Consider the following 17343-nt stretch of genomic DNA (forward strand, 5'->3'; position numbering starts at 1 on the left):
GTCACTGCATTAAACACAGTCATGACTCTGTAGTGGAAGTCACTGCATTAAAAAAAGACATGACTCTGTAGTGGAAGTCACTGCATTAAACACAGACATGACTCTGTAGTGGAAGTCACTGCATTAAACACAGACATGACTCTGTAATGGAAGTCACTGCATTAAACACAGTCATGACTCTGTAGTGGAAGTCACTGCATTAAAAACAGACATGTCTCTGTAGTGGAAGTCACTGCATTAAAAACAGACATGACTCTGTAGTGGAAGTCACTGCATTAGAAACAGACATGACTCTGTAGTGGAAGTCACTGCATTATAAACAGACATGACTCTGTAGTGGAAGTCACTGCATTAAAAACAGACATGACTCTGTAGTGGAAGTCACTGCATTAAAAACAGACTTGACTCTGTAGTGGAAGTCACTGCATTAAACACAGACATGACTCTGTAGTGGAAGTCACTGCATTAAAAACACATGACTCTGTAGTGGAAGTCACTGCATTAAAAACACATGACTCTGTAGTGGAAGTCACTGCATTAAAAACAGACATGACTCTGTAGTGGAAGTCACTGCATTAAAAACAGACATGACTCTGTAGTGGAAGTCACTGCATTAAAAACAGACTTGACTCTAGTGGAAGTCACTGCATTATAAACAGACATGACTCTGTAGTGGAAGTCACTGCATTAAAAACAGACATGACTCTGTAGTGGAAGTCACTGCATTAAAAACAGACATGACTCTGTAGTGGAAGTCACTGCATTAAAAACAGACATGACTCTGTAGTGGAAGTCACTGCATTAAAAACAGACATGACTCTGTAGTGGAAGTCACTGCATTAAAAACAGACATGACTCTGTAGTGGAAGTCACTGCATTAAAAATACACATGACTCTGTAGTGGAAGTCACTGCATAATTTCTATCTTTATCAACATATAGGAACCTTTATGTTTGTTCATTTTTGTCTCCTTTATTGCTCCACACTAGTATTATTGAAATTGAAAATGGCCTCTTAAAGGTAGTTTTAGTCAAAAAGAGCACCAAAAACATAATTTAAAGAAATGTAATAAAAAAAAAAGAGACACATGGGCTTATATAAAAACATCGGACTCTTTCCATTAAAACAATTTTTCTCCCTCACAACAAACCTCCTTGTTAACAATCTTGTTCGTACGACACTTTACATTTCTGGCCAGCTGTCGCGCTGACATTTCATTAAACAGCATCTGTCTTTCCTCCGTCTGAGTAAGTCACGCTCTGATCCAATCACACGGCCTCAGACAGTCGTTCATGTTTGGGTTATCATGTTACGATACGGCCGCCGGCTGTTCTCTACAAGTTCACTAAAGGTCAGTGTGGCTTCTGACTTCACTCTTATTATTCTCAATGTTATTGAGGAGGTCGTTTTACACAATGCTGACCCTCCAGGCTGACCTTTACGAGACTACTGTGCTTTGGTATGAGGGCGGGCGAGAACAGGGGGGTGAAACAGAAACAGGGACTACAGCATGAGGACAGTTTGGAGGAAGTCTTGTATCTTTTTTAAGCTGTATCCAAAGTTTATTGGGGATAAAACATGAACACATTCAAATTCAGTCAAAACTTTGTGTTTACCCGTGATCCGCTGCCATGGATGATGTCATCAGGTGTCTCATAAACCTGGCTCTCCATCTGAACCGGTTGCCTCTTGTCCCGCGTCACTTTGACACGCAGGATCCGAAAGTTTGACCCCCCAAGGTCCAGAGCAATGAAGTCCCCCTTTTCTGTGGAAACGAGACAAAGACGATGATTACTGATTTCAAAACGACAAATAAAAAGTGGACTGTATTTTTCCCACAGGGGGCACCAAAACCAACACACAGTACCCTCACAGGAGCTCTAACAAGTGTTCAGTTGAAGCTCCTTGGAGGCATTGCTAGTGTTTCACCATTGTTTACCACAGCTTGAGCCACAGAGCACTCACTGTGGTGCCTGTGAGAGTAATGTAAGGTCCTTTACTGCCATGTTATCCCTGATTGGATTAAGAGATCATACAGTATGATGATCATGGCAGGGCTGATGTTGAACCTAGCTTTGTGGTTCTTGTGCGGTAAAACATACAGACAGCAAACTGATGATTACTGTTGGAAAGGAAACCAACGAAAGCAGTACCCTCCAGAAACCTTCAACACTGAAATGATAGATGGAAATTACCTTCCATCCTTCCATCTTTTCAACTAGCAGCCATCCAGCTAACAGTTCCATCCATCCATCTACTAGTCCCTTAATCCATCCGTTCCCATCCAGCTACATTCATCCATCTGGCCATCTATATATCTATTCCCATCCATTCATCCATCTGTCTACATCTGTCAATCCATCCGTCCATCATCTACATCCATCCTTTCTTAATCCATCCATCTACTTCCAACAATCCATTCATCCATTGTTTACATACGTCCATCTATCCATCTGTTTACATCTGTCTACATCCCTCCATCCATCCGTCTACATATTTTTGTCCCTGCATCCAGAACATGTATGCATCGTCTGTCCGCCATCCATTCATCCATCTATCTTCATCCGTCAATCCATCCGTTCATCCGTCATCTACATCCATCGATCTATTTACTAGTCCCTTAATCCATCCATTCCCATCCAGCTACTTCCATCCATCCATCCATCCATTCATCCATCATACTTCTAACAATCCATTCATCAATCGTCTACATCCGTCCATTGATCCATCTGTTTACATCTGTCCATCCATTCATCTGTTGGTCTTTCATCCATCTATCTGTCCATCCATCAATTTGTCCATACATTTATCCATCCATCCATCTACTAGTCCCTTTATCCATCCATCCCCCTATCCATCCATGCATACATCCCTCTACTAGTCCCTTAATCCATCCATTCCCATCCAGCTACTTCCATCCATCCATCCATCCATCCATCCATCCATCCATCCATTCATCCATCATACTTCTAACAATCCATTCATCAATCGTCTACATCCGTCTATTGATCCATCTGTTTACATCTGTCCATCCATTCATCTGTTGGTCTTTTATCCATCCATCTGTCCATTCATCCATTTATCCATCCATCCATCTACTAGTCCCTTTATCCATCCATTCCCATCCAGCTACTTCCATCTCTCCATCTATCCATCCATTCATCCATCCATCCACCCATCCATTCATCCATCATACTTCTAACAATCCATTCATCAATCGTCTACATCCGTCTATTGATCCATCTGTTTACATCTGTCCATCCATTCATCTGTTGGTCTTTTATCCATCCATCTGTCCATTCATCCATTTATCCATCCATCCATCTACTAGTCCCTTTATCCATCCATTCCCATCCAGCTACTTCCATCTCTCCATCTATCCATCCATTCATCCATCCATCCACCCATCCATTCATCCATCATACTTCTAACAATCCATTCATCCATCGTCTACATCCGTCCATTGATCCATCTGTTTACATCTGTCCATCCATTCATCTGTTGGTCTTTCATCCATCCATCTGTCCATCCATCCATTTATCCATCCATCCATCTACTAGTCCCTTAATCCATCCATCCCCCTATCCATCCATCCATACATCCCTCTACTAGTCCCTTAATCCATCCATCCATCTAGGGGGAACAGTCATGTATTTTTAACCCTATGGAAAGATAGAGATAATTTAATTTAAAAATAGATTAATATTTTAGTTTTTGTTCCACATGAGTCGTACTTCCAGACTGCATCCTCTCCCCGCCATCATCAAAGAAAAACCTTAAAAAGAACAAATAAGCTGAGTTTATTTTTAGATGCACTTTAGCTTCTACTAGCTTAGCTTTTAGTGTGCACAGAGACAGGTACTGAGGTAGAGTGTCCCTCCAGGCAACACGCCAAAATGTAAAATGAACCTCTTCCTGAGAAAACACACTTTTACTTCTAAGATATTTACCTTTAGTTCAAAACAACAGCTTTCAAATGGAAGATAACCGAGCTATCGGACCTTTACCTGACACTGATCTCTCATGAGCGCCAACTAAAGAAAGGAAAGGATCAAGTTTCTTTCACCAGAACACATGACAGTTTGTGAAAGAGGTGGCAGGGATCGAACCTGTGACCTTCAGTTACAAGAAACCAGCGTCCGAACAGAACAATGTTCTTCTTTTAGTGCCAACACGACTGTATGTGTGTGCTGCATCGCTCTGTTTATCCCCATGACCTGCCTGGAATGAGAAGTGACCAGGCCTGACATATAGACGTGTCAGTGATGTGCTGCAGAGCGTGTGTCCGTCATATCGTCCCTCTCCCGCGGTGACCTCAGGGACGGTGTTCTCAAGCGGCGACCTGACTTCCTGATTCACGTCCTTGATGGACTTTTCAAAGGTTTATAAGCACATGTGAGTGTTTGTGTTCAGATCTCAGAGTAAAGCCCAAGTTTGACACTCTTAATGCATCCGTGTTGTTTCACTGATCCTCTTTTATGCACATGCACGGCCTGATGCAGAGGAGATCGACATTTCTAAGTAAAATATTTGATCTTATGATGTTTAAGCTGGATTTGTCGGACATTTTTAAATGAGCTTTCCTTCCTTGTTTGATCTATACCAGCTTTTCTCCTTAAGTCTGATCTTATTCTGCAGTAAAGATGACTAAAAGCTGTCAGAATTGGAGCTAATCCATGATTTAATGACCTTATTTTCACTGTGAGACACAAAGTCTGCCCTGATGAGTAATCTGGGTTTAACTTTAACTAAAACTACAAGTTGTAGGAGAAAGTTATTCCTGCTCTTCCCTCCCCTCGTGTTTACAACCCGCTTCAACTCTGCCCTTCTCTGACCCCTCTGACCTCTTGTAGTTGTTGCAACCTGGGGCTATTTATAATGTGAGAGAAGCCAGGAGAGGGGCAGCGCGGCAGTATTTCTATGTTCAGGAGCTGTTTACTAACACGGACAGGCCCAGTGTGAAGAAGAAGAAGGCCTCTTGAGTTTGGCTGATGTCGGTGTGAGAGCTGCACATGTTAAAATGATCCAGTCCAGAGGTGACCGGGCCTTTTTGGTTGCAGCATGTCGGCTCTCCTGTCCAACATTCAGATTTCAACCTTGTTCTGTCTTTGATAACTTCAAATCAATTTAAAAACCACCTCTTTTCTTTAGTTTTTAGCTCTTATTGATGTTCCTGCATGATTCCAACTGTCCCCTACTGCTTTTTATTCTGTCCTTGGATTTGAAACCTTGTCTGATTTTTGCTCCTGTGCACATCTGTTTCAATGATAAAGCACTTTTAGATTACCTTCTTTTGATTTTACAGATAAAATACAAAGGTCTTTACTTGACAAAGAATATCTACATACATTTTTAGAAATAGTTTTGCTTTTAGGATCTTAAATAAATACAACTTTGCGCTTTATTTGTTGTTAGAACTTCAAAGTATCTGTCGACTAAAGTAAGCATTGTCTATTATCCCTGTTTTCCAGCCAGGCGTCCTTTTCTGTCAATTAAAACGCCATCATTTCTTGGGTCATTACATTCCCCACAACACTAGCCAGTCCCTTAATCCATCCATTCCCATCCAGCTACATTCATCCATCCATCCACATCTGTCGATCCATCCGTCCGTCCGTCCGTCCATCCATCCATTCATCCATCCATCTACTAGTTCCTTTATCCTTCCATCTATCCCTCCATCCAGCCTCCTATCCATTTCCATCCATCCATCTACATATGTCAATACATCCATCCGTCCATTCATCCACCCATCTACTAGTCCCTTTATCCGTCCATCTATCCCTCCATCCATCCTTCTATCCATTTCCATCTACATCCATATATCTTGTCCGTCCATCATCTACTGTACATCCATCCATTTACTAGTCCCTTCATCCATCCATCCATCCTTCCATCCATCTGTCTACATCTGTTAATCCATCCATATGTCTCCATCCATCCATCCGTCCATCATCCATCTGTCTACATCGTCCATCCATCCATCCATCCATCCATCCATCCATCCATCCATCCATCCATCCATCCATTCCTATCCATCCATCCTTCCATCCATCTGTCTACATCTGTTAATCCATCCATCCATCCATCCATCCATCCATCCATCCATTCCTATCCATCCATCCTTCCATCCATCTGTCTACATCTGTTAATCCATCCATCCATCCATCCATCCATCCATCCTTCCATCCATCTGTCTCCATCCATCCATCCATCCATCCATCCATCCATCCATCCATCCATCCATCCATCCATCCATCCATCCATCTGTCTACATCGTCCATCCATCCATCGTCCATCCATCCATCCATCCATCCATCTGTCTACATCATCCATCCATCCATCCATCCATCCATCCATCCATCCATCCATCCATCCATCCATCCATCCATCCATCCATCCATCCATCCATCCATCCATCCATCCATCCATCCATCCATCCATCCATCCATCCATCCATCCATCCATCCATCCATCTATCCATCCATCCATCCATCCATCCATCCGTCTACATCGTCCATCCATCCGTCCATCCATCCATACGTCCATCCATCCATCCATCCATCCATCCATCCATCCATCCATCCATCCATCCATCCATCCATCCATCTACATCTGTTAATCCAGCCGTCTACATCCATCCTCTGCTTCCTTCTGCTCTCCATAAAATCTATTTTCTTTTGTTGTAACTCATAATTTAAAAAACATGACATGATATTCTCCAGCCGTAGTGTTTATATTATATTAACGAGAACCCTGAAATATTTTAGAATTATCTGTTGTTTTTAATTTAGCTCATATTGTTATTTGCACTAATATCGGAACACTAATTTAACTCTATGTCATGCGCTAACGTACTCTGAATTCACACATTAACATCCTTGTATTTTTGAATCCATGAAGCTTTTATTTAAAGTTCAATGACCTTTTAAAACTACTTTATGATGAGTCATATTCCTAATGTCTCCACCAGGAACAGTGAGAGCCGCTCTCTGTCTGACGGAGACTTGGCTCGATCATAATGAAACACACTTGGCGTGTAACAGGAGATTCTCTCAGACTGCCAGTCATGAATATTTGATGTGCAGAGTCCCTTCAGATGGATTGAGTCCAGTGATTATTGAAGTGTGTCTTATTAAAGTCAAATTAATGAAACAGACATTCCTTTATCTCCTCACAGTGCTGGCTGCAGGTTAGGAGGTGAGTGCAGCGAGTGGTCGTCCCGTTGAACCGTTCGGCCCGCGGCTAAAACAATACTGATCTACTGAGGCCAAATCCAGAGCACAACACAAAGAGGCTTATGTCACCGAGCAGGCCGGAGGATTCGACCACATCAGCACATTGTTCAACGACAGATACAAACAGGATACATCAGGTGGGGCTCGATCACCCCTACAGTATAGATGACACCGTATATAACACCACAGAGGAGCTGTAGTTTTAGAGGTCAGTGTGTGAATGAGATCACTTTGACTTTAAGGGGATTTTATTTGTCATCATCATGATGTTGCTTTATTTTAAAAAGCACTGACCTTCCTCTGTTATTGTTGCCTCACACAGTGGTGCAGTTTTATTTTAGCAGTCATGCTAGGCTGTGTTTCTCCTACACTTTCAATATCACTGCAGTATTTTACCCAAGTCATATCATAATGCTTCCCACCATTAATTCGCTTTTTTTAAAATTGCTTGCATAATTTTCTGTGCAACAAAATAACCCATAATATCTCTGTATAAGTTCAATACCTTATCGTACTTATCTTTAAAAAGCTCTGGATTGAATTGTCGATTGCAAAACTGCAGAAATGAGGGAGAAATATGGTAGAAATGTTTTCAAATTACAACGAGATATAAAGCTTATTTTCTTATTTTTTGTTGCTTGAATATGTTCATTTTAACTCGGCCATTTAAGTTAGGTGAAATTTAAGTGCCGAAGATTCAGGACCCCCAAAATGTAGGTACCGAAGATTCAGGAGTCCCAAAATGTAGGTGATGAAGATTCAGGACTCCCCAAATTTAAGTGCCAAAGATTCAGGAGCCCCAAAATATAGGTGCCGAAGATTCAGGACCTCTAAAATGTAGGTGCCAAAGATTCAGGACCCCCAAAATGTAGGTGCCAAAGATTCAGGACCCCCAAAATAAAGGTGCTGAAGATTCAGGATCCCCTAAAATGTAGGTGCCAAAGATTCAGGACCCCCAAAATATTTGTGCCAAAGATTCAGGACCCCCAAAATGTAGGTGCTGAAGATTCAGGACCCCCAAAATTTAAGTGCCGAAGATTCAGAACCCCTAAAATGTAGGTGCCGAAGATTCAGGACCCCCAAAATGTAGGTGCCAAGATTCAGGACCCCCAAAATGTAGGTGCCAAAGATTCAGGAGCCCCAAAATTTAGGTGCCAAAGATTTAGGAGCCCCAAAATTTAGGTGCCAAAGATTCAGGAGCCCCAAAATGTAGGTGCCGAAGATTCAGGACCCCCCAACATTTAGGTGCCAAAGATTCAGGACCCCCAAAATTTAGGTGCCGAAGATTCAGGTCCCCAAAATTTAGGTGCCGAAGATTCAGGACCCCCACTGTCCCACGATGTTATTAAATGTTGCTTCAAATTTAATTTAGATAGTCTTGCAGAAAATTGTTCTATCTGCATGCACATGTGGTTGTTTGCTGTGCTGTTATGAATTAACCTGCTGCTACTGATGCTTTTGTCAACATGTTTAAAACCATGGGTAAAATATGCAAAAAAATTCTTGAGGACTTTTTGCGACCCCCCCTTTAGGGAATTTCTTCATCACTCTTTGTGATCAAGTGTCTCAATTAATTCTTATACTTTATTTTTGGTCTTTTGCAGACATTATTTTAAAAAATGGAGGAGTTAAATCTTCCAAAGGACACACCAGAGTTCACCGAAGGACACCAGGATGTTAAGGAGTGTCAGGTAAATCAATAATAACTAATATTTAACATACTGACAGACCTCCTCGACCTCAGATCAATACCTGATGAAATAGGTAACGTGCTTTGTAGTAGACCACCAGAAAGACTCAAATCCAAGCCGGGACCTTTTTGAAGTTAGTCTTAAACACTGTAAAGACATTTCCTGGTTTCATTGTGTAAGTCAAGGACCCACGAGGAAAAGGAAGGTAAAAAATCCTGCACATTGTCAGGTTTATGTTTCTTCAGTTCTTTTCAATAAACAAAAAGGGGGTCACCAAAAAGTGAGTAGTGAGTCATGATTTAATCCTCATGGATCTGTCTTTGCTGTGATAATCTTCACGCAGACTGTACCTGATCCGTCGGGGATGGACCTGACGAAGGTGGGCAGCATCTTGGTGGTGGCGGTGGGGTTGGTGTCCCGGCCCAGCCCGTACTCCATGTCCCTGCGGAACCGGTTCATGACATCCTTCAGCGTCTCGTCGGAGTATCGCATGGAGTACAGGTACTTATCGATCTGAAATACAGGAAAGCACAAACCCAGAACGTCAGGGAGTGAATAAAATCTACAATTCTGTCTTGTAGGTAAAGATCTAAAAGTTCAGGATGATTTAAGGATGGGAAATATTTAAATAAGACATATAAAAGTATATAACACCAGCATTTTGGTGCTTGTAGAATGGTTTTCAAATCCAAGTTACAGGAGGCTTTTCAAAATAAAACATGGAGGTCATAATATCCTCAACAAAAATGAAGAGTTAAAATATTTTTAAGATATCATTCATTTAAAGGAACTCTCAATGACATGAAAAAAAGGTTAGTATGATTTTTTTTAATTAAGTTAAAGAAAAATCAGTGAAGACAAGCGGAGGAAAATATTCTAACATCAGTGTCCAAGTTACTTATACCCTTGGTACCTTCTTTCCTTTGCTTTGTCAACATAGTGGAAACCAAATAAAGCCCTGTGAGTCTCCCTGATGGTGAAAATCATAGACCTCACCCTTTTTGTCCTCACAGCCTTCATTACTTTCCAATACAAGGACACCTCAGATTGTGTTCCTGCTCATTACACTAATTGAAAGAGAGGCATGTTGGGAGATTGGGTGCTCACGCAGGGCGGGAGCTCAGAAGTCAATACATTGATTCACTCACTTAACACGAAGTCACATGTATTGAGAGAGATGGAGCTTAAACCAGGAGAGCTCAAAACCAGGAACCAGAACAGCACTTTGTAACCTTAGACTAAGAAGAGTGCTATATGAATAAAGTTAATTATTTTTATTATTAAAAACATATTAAAAGTGTCAGAATGACTTTGGTACAACACAAGCTGGAGATGCTTTTAATACATCTTGGTGGTGCAGTTTAAAGGTGACATATCATGCAAAATTGACTTTTTAATGGTTCTCTACCTGAAATCTGTGTCCCTGTCTACAAACCCCCCGAGAATGAAAATAATCCATTCTGCCCCTGTTCTGATTTCTCCACCTTTCTGTAAATGTGTGTGAAACGAGCCGTTTCAGACTTCCGTGTTTTTGTTACGTAACAACAATATCCGGTCTGTCACGGAGTCAGAGCTCGGAGCTTGTTCAGCCCATAGACTGCATAAAATACAACTCAATCCCTCCTCCGTTTTTCATTCCCTGCACACATGTGTGCTAACAAGGAGCTTAGGAGGGAGGCATGCTAGTTGTAGGCTGTCTTAATAAACACAAAGGTCGGTTTGACTCCCCACGTCTGCAGATTTGAAGATCTAGTGGATGATTTTTATTTGTCATGGATAAGTGCTAGCGCTAATTAGCATAGCTACATAGCTACATGTTCATAGCTGTAGCTGTAGCTGTAGCTGTAGCTGTGTACCAAGACACACGTCGACATACTGACAAATAAAACAACAAGAAACACTAAATCTGTGACCAATCCTTCAGAAAAGGTCCCGCTACCTTTCTGGCAGAGGTCGGTTTTACTCCCCACGTCTGCAGATTTGAAGATCTAGTGGATGATTTTTATTTATCATGGATAAGTGCTAGCGCTAGTTAGCATAGCCACATAGCTACATGTTCGTAGCTGTGTACCAAGACACACGTCTACATACTGATAAATAAAACAACAAGAAACACTAATTCTATGACCAATCCTTCAGAAAGGTCCTGCTACAGGCGCCTCTCCGTCAGGATCAGATTCTGGATCAGATTCAGAGGATCGAAGTAACGTGATCTCTGAGCAGCCGTGTATATTCAGCCAACATGTAAACATTAGATCACCTTGCTGGACAGCCGAGGCACATCCACTTCCTGAGGGGGCGTGGTCAGAGGGAAAATAGAGTGTTCTGATGAGGAATGAAGAAGTCGACTTTTCAGGCAGACCAAAATCTGATTTCAAAGTGTTTTTTTGAGCAGAAACTTTAAAGACATGTTTTGGGGACCTCTTAGACCAATATATGTTGATGAAAAAAGCGTGACATGTCCCCTTTAAAGCTCCTTCTGTTTACTGTGAAGTTAAAGCTCCTGTGTGAAGTTTTTAACCGGTTTGGAAACAGACCGAATCTGATACTGACGCCATTTTATGACCAACAAAAGCAAACGTGACCATCAGTGACAACATTTAAAGTTTCTATGTTGTACTTTTGTACTGCCTGAAACCGCTCGAGGGGGTAGGTGTCGGATGAGGTAACTGACAGCGTGCTGAAGATGCAGACATTTTTAGCAACAAATATGTACAATTATTGACACATTTGAATGTTAGAAATAAACAGGAGACATCTATTTAAGCAGTATGTCTTTTCCCACAGGGGGGCGCCAAAATCAACTGTACGGTCCCCACAGGAGCTTTAAATGACTGTTTTAGTCATTGGAGTCTGTTGGCTGTTAGTGGATCTGCCAAAACACTTCAAAGGAGGAATTCTAAACTTCTTTTACCATTTAGTCATCATCAAACAAAAACAATCAAATAAGAGCCCATCTTTAAAAACACTGTAATGACCCTTTAATGCATCTAATTAACAAACCAACTGTTTAGAAAAGGACTGACCCAGAACTGGGATTGTTGGTCTTACATAACCACACACTGAATGCCACATGAGGCACGCCACGGCTCACAAAGCTATTCTGTGCCATGAAACACGTTCCTCACATTTGTGTCTCATCGTGCCTCCCTGGGGTTTGGATATTATTAGAGTCTCAATCAGATTCCAGAAATGTGAGGCCGAGTTAGAATCAGAGACCAGTGAGCAGAGGGTGAGGTGTGAGGTGTGAAACTCACAGGTGGCAAATCTCTGCTTGTTCTATCCCCGTCTGTAACTGTCAAACTTTCTTTAGATATTTGATTCGATCTTTTTTGTAAATATTAATACAGCAGCATCTCGTCGACGTACAGTTATATACATACGGCACTCTTTAACAGATTTGACTCACGGCATCACTATTTCACGGCTCCTCACGATGGCGCTGATGATCTTAATCCTACACTTTGTATTTTTAAGTTCATTAAATATCCAGATTAATCATTACATGATTGTCAAATTGCAGTATCGTGATATAATCGTGGTCCATATATCAGAAATTTTATCATAAGGCATTACATTCCACATTATTGTACCTAATTCTCTCATATCATGTCATATCCTGTTATAATGTATCGTGATATTATCGCTAGCATGGGCCATATATCGAGTATTGTATTCTATCCTATTGTATCATATAATTTTCTGTCATGCTATATCATGATATATCATGATATATCATGACATATCGTACAGTATCGTGATATTATTGCTATCATGGGCCATATGTCAAGTATTGTATTCTATCCTATTGTATCATATAATTTTCTGTCATGCTATATCATGATATATCATGATATATCATGACATATCGTACAGTATCGTGATATTATTGCTATCATGGGCCATATATATAGTATTGTATTCTATCCTATTGTATCATATAATTTTCTGTCATGATATATCATGATAGATCGTACAGTATCGAGATATTATGGCTATCATGGGCCATATATCTAGTATTGTATTCTATCCTATTGTATCATATAATTTTCTGTCATGATATATCATGACATATCATGATATATCGTACAGTATCGTGATATTATTGCTATCATGGGCCATATGTCAAGTATTGTATTCTATCCTATTGTATCATATAATTTTCTGTCATGATATATCATGATATATCGTACAGTATCGTGATATTATTGCTATCATGGGCCATATATCAAATATTGTATTCTATCCTATTGTATCATGTCAAGATATTTCATGACATATCATGATATGTCGTACAGTATCATACTGTATCGTGACATTATCGCTATCATGGGCCATAGTAGCGAGGATTGTAGCTCCTCTGGTTTCTTAGTATTCTATGGTACTGTAACTTAACCTATCATACCATATCATATCGTGATATTGTCGGTATCATGGGTCATTGTAGCTTGAATTATAGTTCCTTGTGTCTTTTATTATTGTCGTGTCTGTATCTTATCCTAACATATCATATTGTATTGGATCAGATCGTATCTTCTCATATTGTACCTTGACATTGTCGTTATCATGGGTCATTGCAGCAAGAATTTTAGCACCTTGTCTCTTTAGTATTGTATCGTATCCTATCATATCATATTGGACCAAAGAATATCTTATGTCATATCTTTATATTGTCGTTTTCATGGGTTATTGTATGGAGAATTGTAGCTCCTTGTGTCTTTTAGTATTGTAATTTACTGTATTGTATCATATCCTAACGTAACCTCCCAGAGGAAAGTTTTACTGCTCGAGGCTTTGTCTTCTAAGTCTCCGGAGACAAAATTGAGATTCTCACTTCAGCCTCATTCAAGTTTCAAATTGTTCTCATTCCTTTCTCATTCGTTTCTCCTAAAATTCACTAGGAGAAATAGTTGAGACCATGACATGAGTCTTATTTGAGACTTAAATGAGAGATCTCATTAATGGCTCATTTTCTTCACTTTTTTTAAATATGTTTTTTGGCCTTTTTGCCTTTATTTGACAGGACAGCTGAAGAGAGACAGGACATGTGGGGAGTAGTGAGCGGGGGAAGACATGCAGGAAATGGTCGATCGGCCGGGAATCGAACCGCCGACCCCTGCGACGAGGACTGTAGCCTCTGTATGTGGGGCGCTTAGACCGCTAGGCCACCAGCGCCCAAAAGAATCCACCCCTTTAATTATAATAATCTGGATAAATCTGGTCAGCCCTTTTGCGGCTCATATTTTGAATAAATGGTCGGTCATACCTGGAGATATGAAATCTCTATCTGTTGCAGTTTCTCTCAAATCCACTAAATCTTTGTGAAGTTGTTTTGTTCCAAACAGACTTGTAAAGGAAGGACCAGACTGTGAAGTCAAAGAAGAGATTATAAATAGCTGATCTTGCAAGTGGTTCAAATGTTTTCATGAGAATTGTAAGTTTGTGGACAGTTACATTGAAATGTTAATTTTGCAGGGCTCTATAAATGTTGATGAAAAGATGAGCTCAGGCTCTTTCTTTGCTCCATCTGAGCTCAACTTGAGACACAAAAACTGAGTCTGACAAAAACAAATGGATGAGGTCAGATTGAGATTGAGAGAGCTCCCTGATTTCTCCACCTGAGCTCAAAAGGAGTCACAACACCTGAGAAATACCTGAGAATCATTTCAGATTCTGACCAGATCTCCTTTTGAACTGAAAGGGAGACTAAGCTGAGACTTTTTGGCTCTTTCTTTCTGGAGGCAAGAATGAGAAACAGGAGACATAAGCTGTAGTCTCATTTTGCTTTCAAACAGATCTCATTGTTGTCTAGGAGACATGAATGAAACACTTTTGAGATCTCCTCTCTAAATGTATTTTCCTAAGGGCTATCCTATCCTAACATATCATATAGTATTGGATCCAACCCCATGTTATCATATCATATTGTGATATTGACATTATGACGGGTTATAGAAGAAAGAATTGTAGGCCCTTATTGGATCAAATCGAAACTTATATCCCATCGTGGTGAATCCTACTTTCATATTATGCTAATCATGGGTCAAAGTAGCAAGAATTATAGCACCTCCTGTTTTTTAGTATTTTATCGCACTCGTATCGCGTGTGTGGTATCCTTTCGTATTGCATCATATCATATTGTATCATCCTATTGGATCCAATCCATCCTGTCCTATCGTATCATGCTGTAATGTATTGTAATATTATCGTAATCATGGGTCACAAGAATTGTATCGCTTCTTGACTTTAACTATTGTATCGTACAGTTTAATATGTCACATATTACATCATATCGTATTGAATTGTAGCATATCTTACGGTAGAGTATTGTACCGTGATGTTTTTATGATAGGTCTTGTAGCGTGTTGTATCATTGTTACAGGAGGTTGTATCATATTGTATCATATGGTGTCGTATGGGCGGTGTATCTTAAAACAGCGGTTCTCAACCTTTTTGAGTCGCGACCCCCAATTTAACATGCACTGGTGTCCGCGACCCCCCCCCGATCTTTAATGTCATTAGCCATGTCCTGAATGCGGCGTGCCACAGTGTCATTTGAAAGGGGAATGGTTAAAAGAGTGTTAGATATTTTCTCTCCATGCAATGCTCTTGTCATCGCTACGGCTGCGGGGCGGATGAGACTCTCGGCGATCGTGTGAGCCTTTTTCGATTGAGCCACCAAATATGCCACCTCATATGAAGCTGCCAGGGCCTTAGCTGGGACTGTAGCATAGTCACTGACCACCGTTTTTTGGCTCCTTAGTTCTTGCTCCCTGCGCCGAAAAAACTCAACTGGCTTGTCAATGAAGCCGCTGTGTTTTGTCTCCAAATGTCTCTTAAGTTTTACTGGTTTCAAGCTCTCGTTTGCCAGCACTTCAGAGCAAATGACACATTGTGGGTATTCTGCGTTGTTTTTAGTCATGTACGAAAATCCAAATTTAAGAAAGTCGGGCTGATATTTACGGAGCCTCGAAGCTCTGGAGTCAGCCGGTGTCGGCCCCAGTGCCTTCATTTTCTCAGGGGGTGGTCCTGCTGTCAGACTGTCTGGTGACTGAAGGCTGATTTATACTTCTGCGTCGAATCGACGGCGTAACCTACGCCGTAGGTCCGCGTAGCTCCCGTACCTACGCAGAGGCCTACGCACGTAGCTGACGTGCACCTCCTCCAAAATGTAACTACGCGTAGAGCCGACGCGGACCGCAAGCTCTGTGATTGGTCCGCTCGACGGCTTTGTCTTTCCAGCATTCACAGCACTTCCGGGGTCCCGGACATCGGCCACACATCGGCCGTGTATTTCATCTCCTCCTCTCTATTCTTCATGTAATCATGTCTGTATGATAAACAGCAACATGTATCAGCTGTAGATTAACAGAACACGCTCTGAATCTCTGTGGAAAAGTAAACAGAGATCGTAGCGGGACCGGAAGCAGGCGACCGGCTATCAGAGAGACCGCACTGCCCTCAGGCGTTTCGGCGGAGAATTGCTGCGCGACACGGACACACCGACGCAGAAGTATGAGGGGCTCATGTCCGCGTCAGCCCCTGCTGCGTAGGGCGACGCAGAAGTATAAATCAGCCTTGACTCTGAGACCCCTGCTGCTGACCCAAGTCTCGAGCTGGAACACTTTTTCTCTTAAGCCATCGCTCCATTTTACAGCATCAGAAAGCTAGCAAATTATTTGGCGACCCCCAGAAATCATCTCGCGACCCCCATTGGGGTCGGGAACCCCAGGGTTGAGAATGGCTGTCTTAAAAGATTAGTTTCCAGGATTTTTGCATCCCTTCTGTTTTTTTTCTCTGAATCCAGCTGCATTGTAAAAATGTTTGCTGTTCACCCACGAGAACATAAAGAGGAAATCTTCTGCCTTTTCTCAGCTTTTTCACTCCTTTGTTACAAACAGAAGATGTTCCATGTGCTGCTGCCGTGCCTCATTCATATCCAACTCACACACGCTCGGATAACTTTTCTTCCATTCAAGGATTTCTCCCTCATTAGACACGGTTGTAAATTCCACTAACCTACTTCAGGCGAGGCACGTGCGTCTACGGCGCCGTGACATCACACATGACATCATGAATCTCCCACTTCCTTACAGCTCATCTGACTCCCCTCAGTCTCCTCCCCACGGGGAGCATCTCGCCGGTGTGACATCCCATTGGTCCGGTGATTTGTACCGAACCTGGGGTCAGTTTCTGAGCAGGACTGGAGGTTTGATGAGTCAAGTACATGTTGCACTTTTTTAATGTATAAGCTCTTAAAACTTTCCTCCTTTTAGATTTGACACCAGCTCTGATTGGCTGTATGTCTTTGTCTGTAAGTGATGCAGCATTCCTCTCCCTAAAAAGCTGAGTTTATTCTGGAAGCATCAAATTATAGGACTCTTAAATGTTGAGGAACAGTTCTTGAGAGAGGG

The 17343-nt window shown here is 41.4% G+C and overlaps 2 protein-coding genes across 2 annotated transcripts in view; one reads left to right on the forward strand and one right to left on the reverse strand.

The window, feature by feature from the left end:
* The window catches only part of LOC117816209 (hexokinase-1-like), a 38640-nt gene that overhangs the window by 20022 nt on the left and 1275 nt on the right, over positions 1–17343 (reverse strand). The window contains exons 2-3 of the mRNA XM_034688383.1: positions 9280–9442; positions 1617–1765 (exon numbers count right to left, since the gene is read on the reverse strand). Coding sequence (XP_034544274.1) covers positions 1617–1765; positions 9280–9442 — 312 coding nt within the window. The remainder of the gene's footprint in view (positions 1–1616; positions 1766–9279; positions 9443–17343) is intronic.
* LOC117816208 (myomesin-2-like) overlaps positions 1–17343 on the forward strand; it is a 79582-nt gene that overhangs the window by 16479 nt on the left and 45760 nt on the right. Inside the window, exons 3-5 of the mRNA XM_034688382.1 lie at positions 7181–7375; positions 8843–8929; positions 9273–9430. The gene's annotated coding sequence lies outside the window, so the exon portion shown is untranslated. The remainder of the gene's footprint in view (positions 1–7180; positions 7376–8842; positions 8930–9272; positions 9431–17343) is intronic.

The sequence above is a fragment of the Notolabrus celidotus genome, chromosome 7 (genome assembly GCF_009762535.1).
Source record: "Notolabrus celidotus isolate fNotCel1 chromosome 7, fNotCel1.pri, whole genome shotgun sequence".
NCBI classification, from domain to species: Eukaryota; Metazoa; Chordata; class Actinopteri; order Labriformes; family Labridae; genus Notolabrus; species Notolabrus celidotus.